Consider the following 19,481-nt stretch of genomic DNA (forward strand, 5'->3'; position numbering starts at 1 on the left):
TGTGAAACTGCAATGGGTACAGCTGCTACGCCAACCTTTGCAACCAGCTACATGGGGTTGTGGTAAGAGAAAGCAGTTTTTGATGACCATATGTCTAATTGAGTTACTAATCTCGTCTTATTCTGTAGTGATGGCCCTCAAAACTTAAAAAAAAATAAATAAAAAATTCCATAAACCATTGTATTCATTTAAAATAAAACATCACGACTGTCTTGATGAGGTGGCATACTGGAGTCAGGCGCTCCTGATTTAGGAGGCTTGCTGAATCGGGAGCATCATGAGTGGCATAAGCCTCTGCCACACACTACTTAAAGTAAGATTTGTGGAGTAGTGAACGCTGCTGCTTGTCATGAATCGACCCACCAAGACTCGGGTCATTCGATTTTGTAAGAGTTGGGAGAATCTGGCGTGAGGTAAGTTGCAAAATTTAGGGAACAATGGAGTTTTGTAAGAGTTCTGACGCAAAAGCTTTGATGCATCGGGATCTAAGGGCTTGTTCACACTATCCTTTTTTTGCTGCAGATTTTTCAGGTCCTGATTTGGAGAACCCGCAGTGCAAATCCACGGTGGTTTTCCACTGCGGTTTTTTTGTCCTGTTTCTACTGCGGATTCCACTGCGGGTTTCCAACTGCACTTTCCTATTGGGGCAGGTGGAAACCCGCTGCGGAATCCGCAGAAAGAAGTGACATGCTACTTCTTTTTTTTCCGCAGGAAATCAGCGCGGATTTTCGAGCGGAAAAAAGGATCGTGGGCACAGCGGATTTTGTTTTCCATAGGGTAACATTGTACTGTACCCTGCATGGAAAACGTCTGCGGATCCGCAGCTGCAAATCCGCAGCAAAAACCGCAGCGTGTGAACATAGCCTAAATGTCTCGGTCCTTACACCAGACCTAGTTTCCCTGGGTGCTTGACTGGTGGTCCGGACAAAAGGTATGAGTAATTTGTGTGAAAAATTACAATTAACACATCATTTAAAAATTAAAATGAAAATAAGTTATGGTTCAACTTATACTCCCATCCGTGTATTTATTTTTTCACTTATCCTTATCTCATACATTACTTGTCCTGTATTATACCCCAGAGCTGCACTCACTATTCTGCTGGTGCAGTCACTGTGTACATACATTACTGATCCTGCTTTATACTCCAGAGCTGTGCTCGCTCAGTTAAGCATTTCACGCATTATACATTTGTGTCTAGTGTAGCAGCACTCTGTACAATATTGTATTTTATTCTACATGTACATTTGATTGATGGTGATGAGGTAAGCTGTGGGGCTGTACATCTTGGGATGTGTGATAATAGCTGTTTTACTCAAGCAGAAAATCAGACGGCGGAAAGTAAGATTTAGATTCCCTGTGCACTCATACGTGCCCTTAGTGCACCGCTGATCTCCACAGGAAGCAGAAGGATCAGATCTGCCAGCAGGCCGCGCTCTCTAGCAGAGGATGATTGTAGGGTTTCAGCATGATGAAAAGGCAATACTGACAAGTCCCTGCTCCTATGCGTCCTCCACATTTACCGCAATTCCTTTTAATGTCACATGATGTTTGCATAAATCGTATTAAGACTCCTGGAAGGTTTTCGAGAAGGATCCCGGATGATCTCTAGCTCCACGTAAGAAACTTCTGTGTCCTGGAAAAATTAGCACAACATTTTTTTTATTTTTTGGTAAAAATCAGTATGGCATTCCTTGTATCCCCAGAAGAGGGCGACGTTGGAGCCGTTAATACTCACCGCCTCTAGTTTAGGATTGCTTAGGTCAGGGCCAAGATTTTCAGTGAGCGGGAAGTTGTCGGAGCTCACGCCGGCTGTACAAAAAAAATAAAATATTGAGGGTTCACAAACTTAAAGGTCCCAAAAGTCTACCTGTTCCATGTACTCTGCTACTTTGCTCTTGGAAACAGTCAGTCATGTGTTTGGGTTTGGAGCCGAACTGCTGTTACCTGAGCACCCACAATGCACTGCATGTCATACGAAACATAGTTATAGAAAATAAGTGAACCCCTAATGATTCAATCTTACCTTTGTAATGTTGATGGTGAGCAGATTTTCTTCTAAAAAAAAAAAAAAAAAAAAGCCATAAATATGATTGTTTCAGTATTGGAGAAATAAAATCTATTAACCCTTTTGAGCACTTTTTAGTTTTTGCTCTTTTGTTTGTTTGTTTTTTTTTTCCTTCCCTCTGCACATACCCTTAAAGGGGTTGTTCGGGATTGGCATTAAAGTCTGCAGTCGCTATGTGAATCCTCACATTGTGCTGTCATGACTCATTGCCTGCGTCGGGAGCAATTACCCCAATTATGTGACATGGGTAATCCTGGCCACATTCCGACTAGACGTGCGGGACCACGCTCAGTACCAGTGAATTGCGCGAAGCTGCTTACGTCTAGTCAAAACGTGGTTGGAAGCATGCAGGAAACTAATGAGCTCCCCCTAGTGGTGGCTGCATGCAGTCAGAATGATGTAATTGATTGCTTTCCTTTGTTCTTGCAGAGAGCTTATTTACATACTTAGTTTCCATACGGAATTGCCATAAAAACTCCAGACACATCTGGTCTCCTTAAAGTAAGTCAGACAATACTAAGAAAACATCAGAGATGGGATTGGTATTAGTGATGAGTGCAAGTGCTCGTTACTTGAGTTTGCCCAGGGTGCTCGGGTATGCACCGAGTATCGCGGGTGCTCGGGTGAAGTATTTGAGACCATGCGTCCGCATGTTTTGCGGCTGACAAATCCGGGCAATCCCCGCATGTTTTGTGGCTGTCTAATAGCTGCGAAACATGCTGCCGAACATGTCACTCGAGCACCCGGTGCATACCCGAGCACCCGGTGCATACCCGAGCACCCTGGGCAAACTCGAGCAATGAACACTTGTGCTCATCACTAATTGGATCTGTTAAAGAAACAATTCAATAAACTTTAAAGGGGATGTCCACCTCGGGACATTTTTTTTTTACTTATTTATTTTGGGCTAAAAATTATTTTTGCAATTGGGTTTCCTTCAAAGTGTTGCACCGTTTGGCTTTTACAGGCTCTTTGTTTTTTCGGCACATTCACCTTTGACGTGGTCATAAATCGGCTGAGAGGAGCGCAGTAAAAATAGAATAGTGCTATTGGCTGACGGCAAGCAGAGATCTTGAGAGATTCCCTGTATTTCACACTTCTTGGTCTCGTCACCTACCTGCATCGCTTCGCTATACAGATGCCCGATGTGACAGATATCACGAGGATGAGGATCAGCAGCAGAAATGCCGCAATCGCGATGGTCAGCAGGACTGTGGTGGACACTGCCGAGGGAGGGACCGAAGTTTTATCTTACACAGAAGCAAAGAAAAAAAAAAAAAAGAATGATGACTGTAATACAGGTTTGAGGCTTAGGGGGCAGCACTGGGACAAAAGATCAGCAGGAAATTAGAGTGTAAGCTCTGCGGGAGAGAAAGGAGGGATATGTGGGGACAGATGAGCTGATGACGCTCATACCTCCCATACCGGTACCACCTTCTTGCCCAGTGCCCCCCAGTCTATGCCTCGCCCCACCTACCCGTGTCTTCCATCTTTTCTTCTGCCTGTGCAGGTATGGGGGGTCCCAGGTAATACTCCTCCCTGAGTTTGGGGAACTCCCGCACCTTACATCTCCACAGGCCGGTGTGGTTCTTCTTGGTGTCCAGTGGGTACAGTATCCTCCGGGCCGATATCTGGCTGAAGCGGGCGACTTTTCCATTCCTGGTGAGGGTGAAGGTGAAATTTTGCTGGGGATAATCTTTCATGTCCAGGCAGAGCAGACATTGCAGATTGGGGGTCTTATGTCCAATCAGGAACGACAGAGAGAGGTAAGGAGACGAAGAAAGCAAGCAACCTAGAGAAATGGGAATCGTGGAATTATTCACTGACAGCAAGCGGACATCTCCAGCAGATTCAGGGTTAAATACACAAGTTATATTAGAAAGTCACAGAATTTCTCATTATACTCTGATCAGAGCAGCCATTATCAATGTATATAGACCATGCCGGCCACCTCACCTTCCACGACACAGGGCACCATGAGGGCCAGTGCCAAAGTGACCCCAAAATCCATCCCGTACCGGATCATCGTTTCCATCTGCTCTTCAGGGTTAGTTTTTCTGCTTATTATTATCCGTCACTTTGTTTTAGGACCCAACAGCCAGTCACTGTTTATACCACCTGTATGTCAGTCATTATATGTCTACCACCTGTGTGCCACTCACTGTGGCTTTACCACCTGTCCGTTAGTCTCTTTATACCACCCCTCCGATCATTACTATGTGTATACCACTTATGTACCTGCTACTAATTCTCTACCACCTATAGTTCGCACCACTTGTGTGCCAGTCACTGTGTTTATGCCACCTGGGTGTGTCTATACCGTCTATGGTGCCTACCTTTGTTTCTTTTCTACCTATTTGGACATTACTTTCTACATCATCTGTGTGCCAGTCTGTCTGTATCTCCCGTGTTCCAGTCTCTGTGACTGTACTTCCTGTGTGCCAGGCTCTGTGTCTGTACCTTCTCAGTGCCAGTCTCTGTCTGTACTTCCTGTGTGACAGGCTCTGTATCTATACCTCCTGTGTGCCAGTCTCCGTGTTTGTCCTTCCTTGTGCCAGTCTGTCTGTATCTCCCGTGTTCCAGTCTCTGTGTCTGTACTTCCTGTGTGCCAGGCTCTGTGTCTGTACGTTCTCAGTGCCAGTCTCTGTCTGTACTTCCTGTGTGACAGGCTCTGTATCTATACCTCCTGTGTGCCAGTCTCTGTGTCTGTCCTTCCTGTGTGCCAGTTTCTGTATCTGTACCTTCAGTGTGCCAGTCTGTCTGCATTTGAGGGGTCCTCGGTGTCAGTCTGTCCACTTCTCTCACTCTCATTTCCCATCAACCAGAAGGAGATGAGGAAGTGAAGCTTTATCTGTGACAGGCAGACAGGACATGTTATATCCCTAATCTTTGGGGATGCCAGCCTGGCTATACTTGGGTATAAACCAAGAAACAGAGGAAAGTAGAAACATCCACAATGACTCATCATCACTTCTTATAGCAAAAGCATTATCTGCAAACGGAATAATGCACAGCCGGCTAGGGAAATTCTTCGACTTTTCCTAAATTGCTGGTAATATTATAGTAGTTATATTCTCGTATAAAGGAGCAGTATTATTGTAGTTTTGAAGTAATTATATGCTTGTGCAGCGCCCCAGAGTCCTGGTAGTTGCAGTACTGTGGCTCCGCCACTAAGGGGAGCCATGGCACGTCTGATGGCACTGAAGGAGTTCATCTGACCAGGTATCACAGACACCAATACATTTCACAGTCGGGCCTCCAGGGGGAGCTAAGGGTTCTATTCATTAGGCCACTCCTCACATACTGGTAAAACTGGGGGTCAGGCAGGAAGTTAGAAGAGAAAGCTGACTGGATAGGAACCAGGCAACACCTTGTGGCAGAGGGTGTTGCAGGGGAGGATTCGGTAGGGTCTCTGTCAGGTTTGGGACCCTGATGGAAGCCTAGCAACAAGGAAGAAGGTCACGGGACCGTGCCTGCACAGTACAGCAGCGGTGCCCTAAGAAAAGATAAGAAGCGAGATATATTGTGCTGAGTGAGAAACGAGATCAGAGCAACAAGGAGAATACCAGTAGGAGTCGTGCTGTAAGACCGAGGCAACATCCTACTGAGGCGCACAACCGGTGGCCGGAACGCCGAGGAAGTATTTATATACCTAGCTTCAAGCAATACTTCAAACCAACGGCAGGACAGTCAGTCATAGGCGGGCTGTCTCACACCAAATCACCTAAGAAGACATAGGGGGAAACCTGTGGAGAGGGGCGACTCTAGGGTCCCGGAAGAGCTCCGAGCCTACCCGTCATACGGGTGCCGTCCCAACCAGAACATCGGGAGGGACGGGGGATTAGCAGAACATCATCTAATCGAGTTGTGAGGGAACATCAGAAACAGACACAACAGTTGTGGGGTACTTTCCGTAAGCACAGCAGGGAAGGACCACAACACACAGCGCTAGCAGGAAGGCACAGATTTCCACCTGCAAAGAGAACTCTGGAGGTGCCATTGGACTGGCCGGACTTGCGCAGCCTGGTTATCTGGATTCCGGACTGAGGACCCAGAGATCTCCGGTAAAGAGGTAAAGAGACTGCAACCTGGTGTCCTCATTATTTACTGCGACCGGCACTTCACAACTACACCATCATTCACCACTACTCTTTCACCGGACGTCCCCCACTGACCAGCAGGGTCACGGACCGGGTCTAGCCACCGTGACAACCCCAGAACAGAGACTCAGAGGCCCGGTACCGGGTACCCCTCGGTCCTGCGGCGGTGGGGGCGCCGCAACTTGGCGTCACGAACGGGATCTACTTAAGCCTGAAGAATCAGGTCATGTGTGCCTTGGAACTGTGATTTACTGTGCTTGGACTGTACTTTATTGAAAAGACTGTGTGCTGCCGCCAGAAGTTCCCGCCAAAACCGCCACCATTGCAACGCCACAGGGAGCGCAGAGGAAGAAGGAGGGCGTGCCATGGGAGGAGACTACCAAAGCGGCACCAAAAGTAGCGCCTGCCCCCTCCGACTCCTGCTGCGAGATGACGACCTGCCCAGCAGTGGAGGAGAACCGCCCCCTGATTTGCAACCGCGAGAACGAGGTGAAGGAGGAGCTCAACCCAGGAGAAATGGCGGAGCCCGGTGCATGCATTGCCGTCGGATGCCAGACAGCAACGATGACCAGCAAGTGCCCGAGGGACGACGAGGTGATCCCGGCTTGCCCTCCCCAACCGGAGGCGGACTCGCGTCCGCCGCGGCGGAAGGATCTGAACTCCTCGGAGCCGGCAGAGGAGGAGCGATGGGGAACGGAGCCGGATCCGGAGGCCACAGAGGGAGAGCCGCGGTTCGGGCTGCAGCCGACTCCAGCGTTCTCGTCAGCGGACCGGATCGACATCGGTGGAATCACATCAGGCGCAGGTATGGAAGGCGCCCCTGCTCCCTCACCCGATCCCGCTCCCGCGACCGGTTCTCACCCCAATAGTAACCGCTTCTTCACGGTTGAGCGGGTAGTCCTCACACCCGCCTTAATGGGGAAGCTGGTACCGCCACTGCCGACCAAGATGGGAGAACCCATAGATGTGGGCCCAGATGGGGTGATCCTCCGGTGGGACACCCCCGGGGTTGAGCCGGATGGGACTCTGGGGGATGGTCTCACCCTTGCGGTACTTACCTGGGAACAGTATAAGCAGTGTTCGATCCAACACTGGAAAAATCGGGACGAGGCCGAACAACAAGATACCCAACGAAGGAAGTCTGCGTATAGTAGGCAGGACATGGTAAAGCGGGGAACTGTGCTGGCCTACCATCCAAAGAGGGGATGGGGCTCCATACAGGAACCGGTGGCTACCAACTGACGTCTTTGTTACTAGTTACAACGTGAAAACACCCTGTTGCAGCCGAAATGGAGATCCATTGCAAAGAGGGGATCAGGTGTCTTACACCCGTCATCGTAATGCGCAAGGATGGTGCGCTCGGAATGTCCGACGATGTGAGCCTGAGGGAGTGCCACCTGTTGCCCCGATCATGACAGGTCCAGATTTGCCAGATCTTGTTACTATCACCACCGTACGCCTTGTAGCGGCTACTGAACTTGCAAGCAGGGTTAGCCTTCAAATCCAGACACCGGGTGATCTGACGGCCCCTGAGAGACCCGCCACCGGTACAGACACCGCATCAGTCGGAGGTCAGGGACCAAGGCCGCCAGAGCAAGAATAAACCTCGATACCATGAGAATGTAAATAGTTCTTCATTTAACTGTTTGTTTTCCTGATTTTGCTGCTGAACCCGTCCAGGGTTAACTCTTAAAGGGATCCCTTTGTTGACCCGGGATCCCTATTGTTTTGTTTGTTTTTTCTAAGCTTTGCACAAGTTTCCAGAACTGCCGCAATCATGAACAGTGCATGATACAAACTCTTTGTAAATAGTTTGCACCTTCTTAAAAGGTGCTTCCTACTGGTTTTACTTAAAGAGAGACTCTTTGCGAAGATACCGCACCGGAGTCTTTGCTGAGTACGGACTGGTAGCTTGAGAAGATATGCTACCTCATAAAGACTTGGTCACCTCTTAAAGGAGATGTTCACCTGTTGCACTTAAAGGGTGATATTGCTTGAAGACAAATAGTAATAATGTCTTGACAGAAGAAAATGATGATGATGTTTACCTGTAAAAGTTAAATGTAGAAAACTAGTTTATTGTAAAGAAAGTGTTTAATAATGTGTTACAGAACGAGGACAGAAAGTGAACCCGGATGGGGTTAGTCAGTGAGTCCTCCTAAGAGCCATATCGAGATGGCTCAGTGCTCTTAAACTGAAAGTAATGTTATGTTCTATACTGTGTATAGTGGTGGAAGGGCAGTAGGCCCGGGCTGATTGGGGCGGTCCTGCATAGAAAGGAGAGGCAGAAGGTCTGGTGCCGTTAGGACAGGCGGTCCTGCAGACTTAAAGAAGGGGAATGAAAGAGAAAAGTTAATTAGCCTTATAATGTTCTTATAAGAAGGTCTTTAGTGGATTCAGAGTGTACGTCCTTTAAGGCAATGTTAAATTATTGTTCAAGAATTTGCATTGAGTAGAATACCCGGTTGGGTAAGAAAAGTTATTTATAGCCTGTTGCTGTGATATTTAACCATGTTTTGTAACGTTCAAGTGTCCTCACCTCCCATAAAGGGAAGCTTTGTTCAAATATGCTTATTGTTTTGCACTCACAAATATTGTATGTCTTTTTGCTAACCTGTATTGTCGTTTTCTTCCCAGTCCCGGAGTACTGGATTTAACCGGGGGGGAGTGCAGCGCCCCAGAGTCCTGGTAGTTGCAGTACTGTGGCTCCGCCACTAAGGGGAGCCATGGCACGTCTGATGGCACTGAAGGAGTTCATCTGACCAGGTATCACAGACACCAATACATTTCACAGTCGGGCCTCCAGGGGGAGCTAAGGGTTCTATTCATTAGGCCACTCCTCACATACTGGTAAAACTGGGGGTCAGGCAGGAAGTTAGAAGAGAAAGCTGACTGGATAGGAACCAGGCAACACCTTGTGGCAGAGGGTGTTGCAGGGGAGGATTCGGTAGGGTCTCTGTCAGGTTTGGGACCCTGATGGAGGCCTAGCAACAAGGAAGAAGGTCACGGGACCGTGCCTGCACAGTTGTTATGATCCTAATGGCAGAGGATCTCAGGAGTACCAGCTAAGTCTGCAAACACAAAAAACCAGCTCATAGGGAAGTGGTAACTTGGCTGACCGTATACCTGATCCTAGCACAACAACTAGCAGCAGCCGGGGAACGTACCTACGTTGGTTCTAGACGTCTCGCGCCAGCCGGAGAACTAACTAACCCTTTCAGAGAAAATAAGACCTCTCTTGCCTCAAGAGAAAAGACCCCAAAGTTATAATACAAGCCCCCAACAAATAATAACGGTGAGGTAAGAAGAAATGACAAACGTAAGAATGAACTAGATTTAGCAAAGAGAGGCCGACTGACTAATAGCAGAAAATAGGAAGATGACTTATACGGTCAGCAAAAAACCCTACAAAATATCCACGCTGAATATCCAAGAACCCCCGCACCGACTAACGGTGTGGGGGGAGAATAACAGCCCCCCTAGAGCTTCCAGCAAAATCAGGAATCACATTTTAAACAAAGCTGGAACAAAATAAAGGAAATTCAAATGCTCAAAAATAAGAAAGCAGGACTTAGCTTATCTTGCAAAATCAGGAGACCAGGAGACAGGAGAAAACAGACTAGGTCTGATAACAACGAATCCAGGCACAATACAGAGTATCCAGGAAGTTTATATAGGCACACCTAGGCCAAACGAACCAGGTGAGTGCCAACCTGGGGAAAGACACTCCAAGTGCCATACCGCTAATGACCACGAGGGAGCCAAGAAATATAGTTCACAACAGTACCCCCCCTTTAAGGAGGGGTCACCGAACCCTCACCAAGACCACCAGGGCGGTCAGGATGAGCAGCGTGAAAGGCACGAACCAAATCGGCCGCATGAACATCAGAGGTGACCACCCAGGAATTGTCCTCCTGACCATAGCCCTTCCATTTGACCAGATACTGAAGCCTCCGTCTAGAGAGACGAGAGTCCAAGATCTTCTCCACCACATACTCCAACTCGCCCTCAACCAACACCGGAGCAGGAGGCTCAACAGCAGGAACCATAGGCACCACGTACCGCCGTAACAAAGACCTATGGAACACATTGTGAATGGCAAACAACACCGGAAGATCCAAACGAAACGACACCGGATTAAGGACTTCCAAAATTTTATAAGGACCAATAAAGCGAGGCTTAAACTTAGGAGAGGAAACCTTCAGAGGGACATACCGAGAAGACAACCAAACCAAATCCCCAACACGAAGTCGGGGACCCACACCGCGGCGGCGGTTGGCAAAGCGCTGAGCCTTCTCCTGTGACAACTTCAAGTTGTCCACCACAAGATTCCAAATCCGCTGCAACCTATCCACCACGGAATCCACCCCAGGACAGTCAGAAGGTTCAACATGACCCGAGGAAAACCGTGGATGAAAACCAGAGTTGCAGAAAAATGGCGAAACCAAAGTAGCGGAACTTGCTCGATTATTAAGGGCAAACTCAGCCAATGGCAAGAAGGTCACCCAATCATCCTGATCCGCAGAAACAAAACATCTCAAATAAGCCTCAAGCGTCTGATTAGTTCGCTCCGTTTGGCCATTAGTCTGAGGATGAAAGGCAGATGAAAATGACAAATCGATGCCCATCCTAGCACAAAAGGATCGCCAGAATCTGGACACAAACTGGGATCCTCTGTCAGACACGATATTCTCAGGAATGCCGTGCAAACGAACCACATTCTGAAAGAACAAAGGAACCAAATCGGAAGAGGAAGGCAATTTAGGCAAGGGCACCAAATGGACCATCTTGGAAAAACGATCACAGACCACCCAGATGACAGACATTCCTTGAGACACCGGAAGATCTGAAATGAAATCCATGGAAATGTGCGTCCAAGGCCTCTTCGGGACGGGCAAGGGCAAAAGTAACCCGCTGGCACGAGAACAGCAAGGCTTAGCCCGAGCACAAATCCCACAGGACTGCACAAAAGATCGCACATCCCGTGACAGGGACGGCCACCAAAAGGACCTAGCCACCAAATCTCTGGCACCAAAAATCCCAGGATGCCCTGCCAACACTGAGGAATGAACCTCGGAAATAACTCTACTGGTCCATTTATCAGGAACAAACAGTCTGTCAGGTTGGCAAGAGTCAGGTCTACCAGCCTGAAATCTCTGCAACACACGTCGCAAATCAGGAGAAATGGCCGACAAGATTACTCCCTCTTTAAGAATACCCGCTGGCTCTGAGACTCCAGGAGAGTCAGGCACAAAACTCCTAGAAAGAGCATCAGCCTTCACATTCTTTGAACCAGGCAGGTACGAGACCACAAAGTCAAAACGGGAGAAAAACAACGACCAACGAGCCTGTCTAGGATTCAGGCGCTTAGCGGACTCGAGGTACATCAGATTTTTGTGATCAGTCAAGACCACCACACGATGCTTAGCTCCCTCGAGCCAATGACGCCACTCCTCAAATGCCCACTTCATAGCCAACAACTCCCGATTACCAACATCATAGTTCCGCTCAGCAGGCGAAAATTTCCTAGAAAAAAAAACACATGGTCTCATCACAGAGCAACCAGAGCCTTTCTGCGACAAAACAGCCCCTGCACCGATCTCAGAAGCGTCTACTTCAACCTGAAAGGGAAGTGAGACATCAGGCTGGCACAAAACAGGCGCCGAAGTAAACCGGCGCTTCAACTCCCGGAAGGCCTCCACGACCGCAGGAGCCCAATTAGCAACATCAGAACCTTTCCTGGTCATATCCGTCAAAGGTTTTACAACGCTAGAAAAATTAGCAATAAATCGACGGTAGAAATTAGCAAAACCCAAGAACTTCTGAAGACTCTTAACGGACGTGGGTTGAGTCCAATCATGAATAGCTCGGACCTTGACTGGGTCCATCTCCACAGTAGAAGGGGCGAAAATAAAACCCAAAAAGGAAACCTTCTGCACTCCAAAGAGACACTTTGAGCCCTTCACAAACAAAGCATTATCACGCAAAACCTGAAACACCATCCTGACCTGCTTTACATGAGAATCCCAATCATCAGAGAAAACCAGAATATCATCCAGATAAACAATCATAAATTTATCCAGATACTTCCGGAAAATGTCATGCATAAAGGACTGAAACACTGAGGGGGCATTAGAAATCCCAAAAGGCATCACCAAGTACTCAAAATGACCTTCGGGCGTATTGAACGCAGTTTTCCATTCATCTCCCTGCTTAATGCGCACAAGGTTGTACGCACCGCGAAGATCTATCTTGGTGAACCACTTGGCACCCTTAATCCGGGCAAACAAGTCCGACAATAGTGGCAAAGGATACTGAAATTTGACAGTGATTTTATTCAAAAGCCGATAGTCTATACACGGTCTCAAAGACCCGTCCTTCTTGGCCACAAAAAAAAATCCCGCACCAAGAGGGGAAGAGGATGGACGAATATGTCCCTTCTCCAAAGACTCCTTAATATAAGCACGCATCGCGGCATGCTCAGGTACAGACAGATTAAATAGTCGTCCCTTAGGAAACTTACTACCAGGAATCAAATCTATAGCGCAGTCACAGTCCCTATGAGGAGGAAGGGCACTGGACCTGGACTCACTGAATACATCCTGATAGTCCAACAAATACTCAGGGACTTCAGAAGGAGTAGAAGAAGCAATAGACACCGACGAGGAATCGCAATGAATTCCCTGACAACCCCAACTTGACACGGACATTGCCTTCCAATCCAAAACTGGATTATGGGTCTGTAACCATGGCAGACCCAGAACGACCAAATCCTGCATTTTATCCAAAACAAGAAAACGAATCACCTTCCGATGTTCAGGAGACATGCACATGGTCACTTGTGTCCAATACTGCGGTTTATTCTCCGCCAATGGCGTAGCATCAATTCCTCTAAGAGGAATAGGATTTTCTAAAGGCTCTAGGACAAAACCACAGCGCTTGGCAAACGATAAATCCATAAGACTCAGGGCAGCACCTGAATCCACAAATGCCATAACAGGGTAGGAAGACAATGAGCAAATCAAGGTCACAGACAAAATGAACTTAGGCTGCAAATTACCAATGGCGACAGGACTAACAACCTTTGATGGCCGTTTAGAGCATGCCGAGATAACATGTGTAGAATCACCACAGTAAAAACACAACCCATTCTGACGCCTATGATTTTGCCGTTCGGTTCTAGTCAGGATTCTATCACATTGCATTGAGTCAGGTGTCCGTTCAGACAACACCGCCAGAGGATTAGCAGTTTTGCGCTCCCTCAAACGCCGATCAACCTGGATGGCCAGAGCCATAGAATCATTCAGACTTGTAGGAATGGGGAAACCCACCATCACATTCTTAATGGCTTCAGAAAGGCCATTTCTGAAATTTGCGGCCAGAGCACACTCATTCCATTGAGTAAGCACGGACCATTTCCGAAATTTTTGGCAGTACACCTCAGCTTCATCCTGGCCCTGAGAGATAGCCAGCAATGCTTTTTCTGCCTGTATTTCAAGATTGGGCTCCTCATAAAGCAATCCGAGCGCCAGAAAAAACGCATCAATATTTGCCAATGCTGGATCTCCTGGCGCCAATGATAAAGCCCAATCCTGAGGGTCGCCACGCAAGAAGGAGATAACAATTTTAACTTGTTGAGCTGAGTCTCCAGACGAACGAGGTCTCAAAGATAGAAACAATTTACAATTATTCCTAAAATTCCCAAATTTAAATCGATCTCCAGAGAACAGCTCAGGAATAGGTATCTTAGGTTCTGACATAGGACTGCTAATAACAAAATCCTGAATGCCCTGCACACGTGCAGCAAGCTGATCCACACTAGTAATCAGAGTCTGAACATTCATGTCTGCAGCAGAGCTTCAAGCCACTCAGAGATAAAGGGGAGGAAGAAAAAAAAACAAAAAACTCAGACTTCTTTTCTTATAATCCCGCTTCAGCAATGCACTTTTTGGCCTGGATTACTGTTATGATCCTAATGGCAGAGGATCTCAGGAGTACCAGCTAAGTCTGCAAACACAAAAAACCAGCTCATAGGAAAGTGGTAACTTGGCTGACCGTATACCTGATCCTAGCACAACAACTAGCAGCATCCGGGGACCGTTCCTACGTTGGTTCTAGACGTCTCGCGCCAGCCGGAGAACTAACTAACCCTTTCAGAGAAAATAAGACCTCTCTTGCCTCAAGAGAAAAGACCCCAAAGTTATAATACAAGCCCCCAACAAATAATAACGGTGAGGTAAGAAGAAATGACAAACGTAAGAATGAACTAGATTTAGCAAAGAGAGGCCCACTGACTAATAGCAGAAAATAGGAAGATGACTTATACGGTCAGCAAAAAACCCTACAAAATATCTAAGCTGAATATCCAAGAACCCCCGCACCGACTAACGGTGTGGGGGGAGAATAACAGCCCCCCTAGAGCTTCCAGCAAAATCAGGAATCACATTTTAAACAAAGCTGGAACAAAATAAGGGAAATTCAAATGCTCAAAAATAAGAAAGCAGGACTTAGCTTATCTTGCAAAATCAGGAGACAGGAGAAAACAGACTAGGTCTGATAACAACGAATCCAGGCACAATACAGAGTATCCAGGAAGTTTATATAGACACACCCAGGCCAAACGAACCAGGTGAGTGCCAACCTGGGGAAAGACACTCCAAGTGCCATACCGCTAATGACCACAAGAGGGAGCCAAGAAATATAGTTCACAACACACAGTATAGCGGCGGTGCCCTAAGAAAGGATAAGAAGCGAGATATATTGTGCTGAGTGAGAAACGAGATCAGAGCAACAAGGAGAATACCAGTAGGAGTCGTGCTGTAAGACCGAGGCAACATCCTACTGAGGTGCACAACCGGTGGCCGGAACGCCGAGGAAGTATTTATATACCTAGCTTCAAGCAATACTTCAAACCAACGGCAGGACAGTCAGTCATAGGCGGGCTGTCTCACACCAAATCACCTAAGAAGACATAGGGGGCAACCTGTGGAGAGGGGCGACTCTAGGGTCCCGGAAGAGCTCCGAGCCTACCCGTCATACGGGTGCCGTCCCAACCAGAACATCGGGAGGGACGGGGGATTAGCAGAACATCATCTAATCGAGTTGTGAGGGAACATCAGAAACAGACACAACAGTTGTGGGGTACTTTCCGTAAGCACAGCAGGGAAGGACCACAACACACAGCGCTAGCAGGAAGGCACAGATTTCCACCTGCAAAGCGAACTCTGGAGGTGCCATTGGACCGGCCGGACTTGCGCAGCCTGGTTATCTGGATTCCGGACTGAGGACCCAGAGATCTCCAGTAAAGAGGTAAAGAGACTGCAACCTGGTGTCCTCATTATTTACTGCGACCGGCACTTCACAACTACACCATCATTCACCACTACTCTTTCACCGGACGTCCCCCACTGACCAGCAGGGTCACGGACCGGGTCTAGCCACCGTGACAACCCCAGAACAGAGACTCAGAGGCCCGGTACTGGGTACCCCTCGGCCCTGCGGCGGTGGGGGCGCCGCACTTGTACATGAAGTACCAATTCCCCCTCCATGTCTTTATCAATCTTTTGCACTGGACACAGGAAAGGGTCTTCCTGGAATCACCAAACCAGGCCCCTCCATCAGGCGCAGACAGAAAAGTGCAATCTGTCACTGCATAGAGCATGTCTCCTCCAGAGTGTAGTGGTGGCGGCTTAAAGTGAACCTGTCACCCCCAAAATCGATGGTGAGGTAAGCTCACCGGCATCAGGGGCTTATCTACAGCATTCTGTAATGCTGTAGATAAGCCGCCGATGTTACCTGAAAGAGGAGAAAAAGACGTTAGATTATACTCACCCAGGGCGCGGTCCCGCTCTGATAGGTGTCTCAGGTCTGCTTCGGCGCCTCCTATCTTCATTCCATGACGTCCTCTTCTGGTCTCTGCGCCGCTGCTTCGGCGCAGGCGTACTCTGTCTGCCCTGTTGAGGGCAGAGCAAAGTACTGCAGTGCGCAGGCGCCGGTAAGGTCAGAGAGGCCCGGCGCCTGCGCACTGCAGTACTTTGCTCTGCCCTCACCAGGGCAGACAAAGTACGCCTGCGCCGAAGCTGCGGCGCGGAGACCAGAAGAGGATGTCATGGAATGAAGATGGGAGGCGCCGGAGCGGACCTGAGACGCCCATTTGACCACGGACCACAGCGGGACCGCCCAGGTGAGTATATTATAACCTCTTTTTTTCCTCTTCCAGGTAACATCGGGGGCTTATCTACAGCATTACAGAATGCTGTAGATAAGCCCCTGATGACGGTGAGCTTACCTCACCATCGATTTTGGGGGGTGGCAGGTTCCCTTTAAGCTTTATAGCACTCCATCCATTGTACAGCATTGTGCTTGGTGATGTAAGGCTGCATGTAGCTGCTCGGCCAAGCTGCTCGGCAGAGCGCAGTGTTTGTGGTGATGTTAGTGCAGCGCCCCAGAGTCCTGGTCGTTGCAGTACTGTCGCTCCGCCACTAAGGGGAGTGATGGTACGTCTGATTGTACTAAAGGAGTTCACCTGACCAGGTATCACAGTCACACACTACACTTCACACTCCGGCCACCAGGGGGAGCAAAGGGTTCTATGTATTAGGCCACTCCTCACACTCGGGTAAAACTGGGGGTTGGATAGGAAGTTAGGGAGAAGCTGACTGGGCTCGGCCCCGGTAACATCGAGCCAGAGAGAGAAAGCTGACTGGGGAGACCCAGGGAGGACCTGTCAGGGGTGGGATCCTGACAGCGGCCTAGCACGAGATAGAGCGTTACGGAGCTGCGCCTGCACCTCATTGCGGCAGCATCCTAAGAAAGGACAAGAAGCGAAGTATATTGTGGAGAAGTGAGAAATGAGATCACAGCACAAAGGCGATAACACCAGGAGGAGTCCTGCCTTAAGATCGGCAACATCCTTCTGAGGCGCGTATCCGGTGACCGGAACACCGAGGGAGTAATAGGCTCTACGCATTACTTCAGACAACGGCAGGGCAGTTAACTCTAGGTTGGCTGTCTCACCTTTACACCTATGAAGACAATGGAGGCAATTGTGGGAGAGGGGCGTCTCTAGGGTCCCTTTAAAATAACTCCAGGCCCACCCCGTCATATGGGTGCATCCTATCCATACGATCTTAGGGACAGAGAGAGAACATCAGAAACATACACGACAGTTGTGAGGACTATCCTGTGGTGCTCAGCAGGGAAGTACTACAACACACAGGCGCTAGTAGGAAGGCTTCTGATTTCCAACTGCAAAGGGAATTCTGGATGTGCCTTCGGACCGGCTGGATTCAGCCAGCCCTGTTAGCAGTGCTCTGGATCGTGGATGCTGAAGTCTACAGTAAAAGGTAAAGAGACTGCAACCCTGTGTCCTCGTTATTTACTACGACCTACACTATCATCATCTACCTTACTGGGAAGCCCTGGGGACATACTTCACCTGTGGGAAGGTATTCCATCTAGCTGCCATAACATCACCCCAGCGGACCCCTAAGCAGCGTCGGTCACCCTGACCGAACACCACAGGTGGCGTCACGAACACTTGACAAACTTTAATCTACACCTTTAATTGGACGCCCCTTAGTAGGGCCACAGACCGGGTCGGGCCACTGTGACATCCCCAGAACCGAACAGAGAGGGTAATGGTGTGCACTCTGGTCAAGGGATGTGGAGGTGCTGGTACATCAGACCGTGTGGTCAAGTCAATAGTAGAGGAAAAAGTACCGCACGCTCAAAATTGTTATGATGCAAAAAGGTATATGCCAGATTTATTTACACAAAAAATAAGTCAACAATTGCCACTGTGTTAGTTTGTAGAGAGGAAACCCGACGTTTCGACCCTCCCGGGTCTTATTCATGGGGTTACTAGTAAGCAAATGGACAGTATAAGCAGCTGTTTGTGATATGATATACAAAGAAAATAAACAAGAACAAAAAAGAGATAAACAAGATACCAAAGCATAATAATAAAATATACTATGTACAATATATACAAAGCAACCAGAGGTAACGACGGGGGTACTCTGGGGAGCAGCGAAAGGTCAGTCTATGGTAAAGAAGTAATGCCAGCACAACAGTAATTCACTGCTTAAGGAAAAAATAACGTTTACCTTTACTCTTTTGTTACACATACATAGGGGTGGCAGTGTTGGCAGGCAAGACAAAGGTCCTTTAAGGTATAACCTGTCATTATAACAAAGAATCAACATTTATGCAGTGTATATGCAATAAGACAGCATTGTTCCAGTGTGAGTATAGGAGAAGGTTTTCAGACACGTTTGGCCATGAAGATTAAAAGTCAGTCCCAATGAAATGTATTGTAGTGAGAAATAGAGTCTGATGGTATCCTAAGTAACTAAGGGGCAGTATATGTGGCAACCAGATCAGGAGATACCCCAGTAATATAGAGGAGAACGTTATGGATACCTTGTAAGTCCAATAGTAGCTCCTATAAGATAGGCAGAGGGGTCCTGTTTAGGGTAAGCTGCAGTGAACAGAGGAGTCCTGCAGAAGATATGAGCTGGATGAATTAAAATGGAACGCACTGTGAAACAAAATGTTCAAGTGAACGTGTTAAGGGTACCTTGGAGAGGGTCCACTGATGGCTCCTGTGGCATGAATGGAAGGATCCTGTTTAGGGTGAATCGCAGCTTGTAGGGCTGTCCTATAGATAAGGTGTAGTGAGTTAGACTAACAGATGCAAGGGGAAGGTGCAGAGTAAGGGGGCGGAGGGTCCGTGTACCTGCTCTGTCCTGAGTCCGGGGGTCAGCGGCGCATCCCGCGCCCAGCTGTGTAGTCCTGGATTGAAGGTGGGGGTATGGTAGCCTGCATGTCCTCTAGAAATACCGCCGTACCGGAAGTACGCGGTCCCGGACCGGAAGTGACGTGGTCACATGGTCCGCGCGTGCGCACTGAGCGCTACTAGCAAGTAAGGGCAGGAGGATGCCCATAAGTGGGAGTAATAGCTAAGTGTGCGGCCGCAAAGGGATATATGTGTGGGAACAGTATTGGAACTACATATCCGTGTATAACGGGGGCGGAGCCACAGGCCAGTGGAGAGCTGTGTATATGCGCATAGGTTTAAATGGCACAAAAGGGGGGAAGGCCTGCTGTGGACATATTAAATGGGTCATGTGGAGATATTGTAAAGAAATGATACAGCATTGCGTAAAAAAGGAAAAAATGAAAAAATAAAAATAAAAAAATAATAAAATAAGAGGAAATGATTATGAAAAGACGAACAGAACCAAAAATAAAGAAAAAATTAAAATTAAAAATTAGATAATAAAAAATTGAAAATATAGACTGGAACAAAA

The 19,481-nt window shown here is 48.1% G+C and overlaps 1 protein-coding gene across 5 annotated transcripts; it reads right to left on the bottom strand.

Annotated features, from left to right (window-relative positions):
- Positions 1 to 1,216: 1,216 nt before the first annotated feature.
- LOC143809450 (uncharacterized) lies at positions 1,217 to 4,894 on the bottom strand. 5 transcript variants are annotated; one of them, XM_077292523.1, is made up of 6 exons: positions 4,810 to 4,894; positions 3,546 to 3,860; positions 3,186 to 3,318; positions 2,027 to 2,058; positions 1,739 to 1,812; positions 1,217 to 1,636 (listed from the first exon to the last, which is right to left on the bottom strand). In XM_077292523.1, the coding sequence occupies exons 1-6, from the start codon at positions 4,877 to 4,879 to the stop codon at positions 1,541 to 1,543; spliced, it is 720 nt and encodes a 239-aa protein (XP_077148638.1). In that variant the 5' UTR covers positions 4,880 to 4,894; the 3' UTR covers positions 1,217 to 1,540. The 5 variants fall into 5 exon arrangements, with proteins under 5 accessions (XP_077148638.1, XP_077148637.1, XP_077148635.1 ...); XM_077292522.1 differs by having other exon boundaries at positions 4,025 to 4,871; XM_077292520.1 differs by having other exon boundaries at positions 4,585 to 4,859.
- Between the last annotated feature and the right edge of the window lie 14,587 nt (positions 4,895 to 19,481).

The sequence above is a fragment of the Ranitomeya variabilis genome, chromosome 2, assembly GCF_051348905.1.
Source record: "Ranitomeya variabilis isolate aRanVar5 chromosome 2, aRanVar5.hap1, whole genome shotgun sequence".
In the NCBI taxonomy this organism is placed as follows: domain Eukaryota; kingdom Metazoa; phylum Chordata; class Amphibia; order Anura; family Dendrobatidae; genus Ranitomeya; species Ranitomeya variabilis.